Consider the following 8,080-nt stretch of genomic DNA (forward strand, 5'->3'; position numbering starts at 1 on the left):
GTACTGTTTGAAGGTGTGTAGTATTCTAAATTTTTCGTTCTAAATAAATTCAGTAGAATATTAATTATCCAGACGTCGGTTAACCGGATGACCGGCTATGCGGACGTTTGCCAAAATCAAGATGCAGTACAATATTGCAAAAAAGATAGAAGATTTGAGTCACTACTTTATTACACAACATGGTGTGTATTTCAACAAGAATGTGAATGAAAGATGATTGTATATCAATATTGAATGACGTACACTACGTCCTACTTCATTCATCATACTACGACTAATTAAGGCTGTTTGGTACACCTTTTTATTTTTATTTAATTGGATAATCTATTTCAATATAATTGTTCAGATCATTATAAAAGTGAGAAAAAGTAGCAACTGAAATTTTTAAGTGGTCTAATAAGCGAGTTATGGGTTGTTGAAGTGCTAAACTCCGTTTTCTTCCAAGATAAACGGTTTCGAATTTTCCATTGGAGTTTTTCTTAATACATTCAGTATATCATTGGCTTTATTCTAATATGCGTTTTTCGCGATTAATGACAAAATAAACAGTTATCGAATTCACAAAAAATATTACTTTTTTATTTATGAACTATAAGGGTAATAAAATGTTTTAGTTTGGAAAGATACATTTTTGAATTTTTAAGAAAAGTGCTAATAATATAGTCGAAACCGTTTATGATCTGGAAAGAAAATGGAATCTGGAAATTTAGCACTTCAACATCCATAATTCGCTTATTAGACCACTTAAAAATTTCAGTTGCACTTTTTCTCACTCTTATAATGATCTTGACAATTATATTTCAAAAGATTATCCAATTTAAATAATAAAAAGTGTACCGAACAGTCTTAATGCATGTCCGGATAATCGATTTTAAGTCAATTAATCCTAGCTTCAAAGTGTAGACATAATAATTAAAATAAAAGTATTACGAGCAAAAATGTAAAAAAGGAGCCAAACGTGTTATTTTCAAAAATGTCACACCTTCAACAGCGGATATCTCAATAACTTTAGAATATATAGAAAAAGTTGTAGGATGAATATTGTAGGAAATTATGTAATCTTTAATTTTGTATAGAACAGTTATGCCCGTAAGATAGATAGTTTTTGAGTTATATGCGATAAACCAAAAATGGTAACTTTGAACCACCCCCAATCCCTTAGCACAGTGGGTAGGAGTGAGACTTTTGATATGTTCACCTCCTTTCTACCCTAAACAAAATTGCGGGGCAAAAAACTGTCTTCCTAACTTTTCCCTCTACAACATTTCATTGACTGGGCTACTTTGTAAATAATGACCATAACTTTCTAGCCTATAAAGCCGTGTCCACATTGAACAAATGTTCGACAAACATATTTGTGAAAAAAGTTTGGGCAAATCTATTTATATAAAGATGAATGTCTGTTTATGTGTTTGTTTTTTAGTTTGTTTGTTCCCTATAGACTCGAAAACTACTTGACAGAACGGCATGAAACTTTGGGAATATGTTGTGTCAATATTGGGGATGGTTTCTGACCAGAAATTTTAATAGGGGGCTAATAATAATTATATATCAATTCATTTTACATACCTATGTTTTCGAAATTGTCGGCCGAGCGGCTAACGTAGAAATGGAAGATCATGTTGTGATAATATGATTTAGCATCTGAACTTACCAGCTGTAATAAACACGTCACTCTGTGATAAAATGTTTACTGGTATTAAAACGGTAGTTTTAAGCACATAGGAAGACCGTATTGAGATGTAAATAAAAATATTGATTGTCAGATAAATTTCATGATTCACCAAAGTCAAGTGTGACATGAGATACATTGACTTTTTGGCGGTACGTAGTTTGCCGGGTAAGCTAGTTTTATTATATTTGACAAACAATGTTTGCCCGTGGCCCTTGTGGACGCGTCACCAAAAAAAATATTTATAAGTGGGGAGAACAGGTTTTATGTTTTACAGCAAACACTGAAAATGTTTGGAAAACAGTAATTTTTTGTTCGACAAACAATGATGTCCAAACTTTTTAAAATGTTTGTCCCTGAGCTCCTCAAACATGTTTGCAGAACATGTATGTCGTACATTTGTTCAGTGTGGACACGGCTTAATGTGTATTATTCTATGTTTAACTAGTTTCTGCGCTTGTATAAACTATTCATACTCTCGTACGACTATAAACTATTCTGATTTGTATTGTTGGCTGTAAATAAATTGAATTGGAATTTGTAAGCAAGATCTGGACGGCGGGAGAAGCCTCCACCAAATATGTAAGCAATATATTTGCCTTCACCAAATATGTAAGGGTGGGATAAAAAACACAAGAAAAGATCGTACAGGTTTTTGATATTTAAAACAAAACAATAAATTATTTATTACAAAATTAGAATTATAATTAGAAATTACAAAATAATAATAATCAGATGAATATTTCAAGGGTACTCGCTTTGCTGCTAGTGAGGATTCAATTGTTGTGATTATGAAAATTTAAGAACAATGACTCAGTAGTCACCTACCTTTAGAAAATGGCTTCCCACTTTGGCATCCACTGGTATTTCGCGGCGTTAATTATTATTTAAAATCAAATAACTGATCCAATGAATGGTTTCAGATCCCGTCCTATTCAATAATACAATTCTCTTTAACTGCCCGAACTGCGACAGGAAAACTGTATTATAAAACAAGAACAAAATCTATCCCCTTCACCAGAACAGCCGGACTTTACTCACAGTCCTATCGAACGAGCTCACACAGCGACCAAAAGTAAAATTTTGGGTATTAAATATAACTCAGTCAATGCCAAACATGAAAAGCCATTTCGAATACATATTTTTATCAGTCGCACAAGCGGCACGTTTGTTATTAAAAACAAAAAGAGAAGCTACATTAATTTTGACAACAAATGAAATAAACAATCTTTCTGTCGATGACAAAAATCGTTCAAAGACAAAAACACTGTTCATTAAACTTTTCTAAATTAAAACTCTAAAATCCTGATCAATATGAGATAAATATATGATTCATATATATGTCCCATATGACCAGGTGACAAATTTAAACCCGGTATGGAATAGTAAATTGAATAAACTTTAAGATAATGCCGGTAATTGAACGGCATTTTGTGTTGAAATTGAATTTTAAAAATTTTTGAAAAATTCCAATTTATTTCAATTTTCAAATTCAAATTGAATTTTGTTTCCTTGCATCAGCATGGGAACTTAATTGGTAAGTGTTCAAAGTTGAGTGGTGGAGAAGACTTGAAGTCTTAGCTCCGTCTAATTTTCATTGTTATTTGGAACGTTTGTATTTTAAAACGTTGTTATTTTGAAACGTATGCTTGGCATTTCATTTTAGGCATACATTCTGTTGGGCGAATCGCGCTACCTGGGCCGATTCCAGCGGCACTACTCGGCGGTGATGAAGTACATCTCACGGGGCCCCATGCTGCTAGATGTGCACATGCATCGGCCACACACCAACTCACGCAACTTCATGGACGCACTGCTTGCGTTCTGGCCCGGTCTGCAGGTGGTTAGGCGCCGATATATCGATTTATCGCAATAATCAATAGTTTGATTTATCGATATTTTCATATTGATAATTTGCTATATTGATATTCTGAATTTTTATTATTATCATTGACATTGGTTATTATCGATATTTTGAATATTTATATGGGGATATATAGATATTTTGAATATTGAAATTGGAATATATCGATATCTTGAATATTGATAAATTGGGATATCATATTCTAATAATAGCTATTTCGAATATCAATATTTTATTATTTTTCTAAGGAAACTCAATACTTTTTCAATGTGAAAACTAGTACCCAGTACTTTCGTTTTCAAGTCATGTCTACTCGACTATAGTCTACCGCACGAAAAAGTCTTATGGAAATTTTGAAAGGCAGTGTACCGTACCTCCTCACCCTCCCCCCCCCCCACCGATCCCTTAGTTGTTGCCAATTTGTCAGGTGTATTATAAAAATATTAATTGCTTCTCATTTACTAGTAGTTCTGTGAACAGTAGACCTCACGCAGTTTTCTCATCCACAAGTATCTGGTGCCACCTGTTTACCGGCTTCTCCAGACATCTGTGTAATAATGCAATGAATAATCCACTTGTCAGCTGATTGATTATGAATAATAATAATATTTCTAGTTTGATTAATCCTATCTTCAGAGTATGATATATATAGTGATATCATAATTTTGAGGAATTCCTTTCTTTCATATCATCCTTAAAATGCAAAATTTCAAAAAACCTTGTGTATCACATCGACGCGCAGTTGAAAAAGGAATATTCCTGCCAAATCTCATTGAATTCTATCAACGCGTTTGGCCGTAAATGCGTTACATACAGACAAAAGCAAATCGAGTTAAAACATAGACCTCACTACGTTCGGTCAATGATTAGCTGTAGCTAGCGTTGATTAACTTAACGTTGATTAAGTGCATAGTGCAACGTTGCACTTATCTGTTCCAATTTATAGGACTATTTTTGTGAGGTTGACTATAGTACCGGATACAATTACTATATAGTTACTACTCTTTCTTTTATAATATAGTCAACCGCACGAATTAGTCCTATGGAACAGATGAGCGCAACGTTGCCAAATAGGAGTTGACGTTGTCCAGTTGTTCACAGCTGATTATAAATGAGAATTTATCAATATTCAGATTCAGATTATCCTATTTTAATATTGCCCAAGACACATTATATGAAATATTATACACGCACTGTCAATATACATAAAAATCACACAACTTAACACTAAACATAGAAAATTATCAGATCATTCTATTCTGTCCAACCTAATGCTAAAATACTGTTCTAAACTATAAAAACCTTTCTCTATTAGAAACTTTTTAATTTTCTGTTTCTATTCCTTTTCAGGTAATTCTCTTATATCTAATGGTAGGTGGTTATAAAATCTGATTGTTCAGGCCTTAAAACTAGTATGGCTAGATCTATAATAGTAAAATTTATTTTGGATGTTCATCGATTCCGTTTGTAATGAAAGGGGACATTATTATGACTAGGAAATAAATTTAAGTTTGACTAATTATTCGATTTTTATTTATCGATCATTGATGTTTGCAGGTGCTGAGCGGAGACCTGAAGCCTGCCGTGGAGACGCACGAAATGCTCTACCAGGTGATGCAGCGACACAACTTTATACCCGAGGCGTTCACCACTGATTTCCAGGTACCTCAATCGATCTAGATTTGACCCACCCGTCAATTTTTACTATAGTGAGGTCCACTTTATAATGGCAGTGAAGAAAGATAGGAGAAAAACGTTGCCAAGTCTCTCCATTTTGCCACTGAGTGTACACAGCTGTTACTCAATTCATCCCATTAATTTGATCTGATAATAATTATCATTTCCTTAATAACATAATCAATTTAATGTCAAATTAATCAAGAAAATATTTTTTTTCATGATTTGATTCGAAAATTTGCTTCCATAACCGAGATCAGATTTTTATTTTTATACCAACCTGAAATGGCGGCTAATTAAAAAGCTGTGATACACCAATCTGAATTTCAAAACAACAGAAATTAAGTTATTTGGTAGGTATTCTATTCCAATTTCTTTCAAAAATTATAGAAAAATAGAAATCCTTCTTAAAATGAGTAATTTCATTGGAACAAATTCTGAAATAACATTTCAATTATTATTTATACCGGTACGAGTAGGTCTAACCTAAACGTGTAGGCTAACTGAAGTATGGATAAAGTCTAGGATTGTTAGTTATCAACTTTTCAGGTATTCATTTCATTTTCTAGGTCTAGAAAATGTCTCATTTTCTTCATTTTCAATGTCTAGGAAAAAAGTCATTTCAGGTATTTTAAAAAAATTATTCTAAAAATAAAATCTATTATATTCTAAAATTATTTCATTGTTTCAAAAACACATTTTAAATCAATTATACGACTTGTGTACCTAAGTATTTTGATAGAATGAAGAAAAAAATGGCGGCTGAGAATTGTTAGTCTACTTTTGTACAGTCACTGTCAAAAGTAAAAATAGAATATTCTGGCAAACTGACAACATTGCAAAGCTAGAGAGAGATAGCGCTATCTGTTTTGTTGTATGATAGAAAAGGACAGCAACAGTATTGCCAATCCTACACTGCCATTATAACGTGGACCTCACTATAGAACGAATCAACGAGTGTCCCACTATACTAGTGTTCTATACGTGTAGTGAGAATTTACGTTACAAAGTCAGTGGAGATTCAAGTTATGAAGTCAGTTTTTTGTAGTGCTTTACTCGTAAATTGAAGATTAAGTTATTTTGTTAGTGGAGGAAAGATAGTAAAAACAACCTTTATTGACAAAATTATAGTAAACAATACAATACAATATAATTTATTACATAATAAATTGAATTATATTTGATATTATTAGGTTGGTGACTGGCATAACCTTGGAGGAAAGATTCTATTCTCTTGTTATTTAAATTGTTTGATCGTGTGCAGGCTTTTCTCTATCAACATTTTTTGACTGAAGATTGAATGGAATCATTGATTCTATATTTTTGATGGCTGTTGACAGCATATTAAAAAGTGACATTCCAGAGTAAAATAGAGTTTTTTCCAATGCTACATTTCTATGTATTGGGAATGCAATGATGTTTGTTCAACCGCTTTTCGACTGGTGATCGGAACATGCTATATACAGTAATACTTTTTCACTGTTTGTCTTTTCGGTCTCAAAATTTTATAGTTTTTTTCAAAGTTTGGAATTTTTTAATTAATTGTGATTGATTTAATTTAATTTTGAAGTATTTTTAATTTAAAAATAATCTTTGTGTGTTTCGAATTGTAAATTGAGTGTGAAATAGGAGAATGTTAAGGGACACATAATCTAGCTACATTTGGACTTTTGTATAAATTAGAATTGGAACCGTTTTGGGCTTATAAGCCTGTGGTACTTTTCTGTAATTTGTGTAATTCTTAATGATTGAATAAATAAATAAATTTAGTGATTCTCTTCGAACTTCAAAGAATTAGATTTTTGGTTCGCCGCTTCTTTAAAATTTCTGCATCTTCTATCAATTTTATCTTCATTTTCTTTTTTAGTTTTTCCTCTAATTAATTAATACTTGAGATTTAAAACCCTCATTTCCTTTTTAAATTTTTCTAAAACACTTGAAACACTATAACTCATCTCTAGTTTACGCACAGGCAATATTTATTTATTTATTTATTAGAACAGTCACAAACACGATATTGGGAAAGAGAAATAGGCAATTGCCCAAAACTTCTTCAATTCCTTGATTTTGGCACATAAATAGTCCAAAGTGAGGTTAAGTTTAAAATTTCTGTTTTCACCAAAGATTAACACTCAGAGAATACGTATTCGAGATCTATGTTGTCTATGTGAGCTTTTCCCTTTATTATTTATTATTACACTAACTTATTAATAATTCATCAACCTATCATTGTTTTAAGTTCTATATTATCAAGTCAAATTGATTTCAGAGTTTGTCTTATTTTCATATAGGTAATTAAGTTTAAAAATTATAATTCTCAAATGCTGATATTTTTGTTGTATTTTTTTGAGGAAATAAATTTGATGTTTTTATTATATTGATGATTATAAAAAATTGGAATTTATTCATGTTGTCTTAAGTTGTGTTTGCATATGTGCAGGTCCATTGGGGCCAACACCCACTGCGACCAGAGTTCCTTGAGTCGACCTACTTCCTGCACCGGGCCACGGGAGACCCCTACTACCTCCACGTGGGCAAACACGTCCTCAAGGCACTGCAGAAGTATGCACGTGTACCCTGCGGATATGCAGCCGTCAAAGATGTGCGCACTGGTCTCCACGAAGACAGGTATTCATTCATTCATCATCTATTCGATTCAATTCCATTCATTTTTACATCAAGTTACAAATATTTGTACAAAATACTCCAACTACAGTAGAATAATATCCTATTATATTAAGCGAGCAATTTCTGTATATCTGTTTATATTTTTATATCTGGTTATCTGGTTATTTATGTTCAACGATCTCGAAAACGGCTCTAACGATTTTCACGAAATTTGGAATATAGTAGGTTTATGATAAAAG

The 8,080-nt window shown here is 32.3% G+C and overlaps 1 protein-coding gene across 1 annotated transcript; it reads left to right on the forward strand.

Moving 5' to 3' along the window:
- Positions 1-6: 6 nt before the first annotated feature.
- Positions 7-7,841, forward strand: LOC120349383 (ER degradation-enhancing alpha-mannosidase-like protein 3; the record flags this gene model as incomplete). The annotated part of the gene is made up of 4 exons (XM_039419362.1): positions 7-13; positions 3,339-3,512; positions 5,094-5,198; positions 7,654-7,841. Coding segments are annotated over exons 2-4 (404 nt in total), but the record flags the coding sequence as incomplete, so codon positions are not given.
- Between the last annotated feature and the right edge of the window lie 239 nt (positions 7,842-8,080).

This window comes from Nilaparvata lugens, unplaced genomic scaffold, assembly GCF_014356525.2.
Source record: "Nilaparvata lugens isolate BPH unplaced genomic scaffold, ASM1435652v1 scaffold9758, whole genome shotgun sequence".
Lineage (NCBI taxonomy): Eukaryota > Metazoa > Arthropoda > Insecta > Hemiptera > Delphacidae > Nilaparvata > Nilaparvata lugens.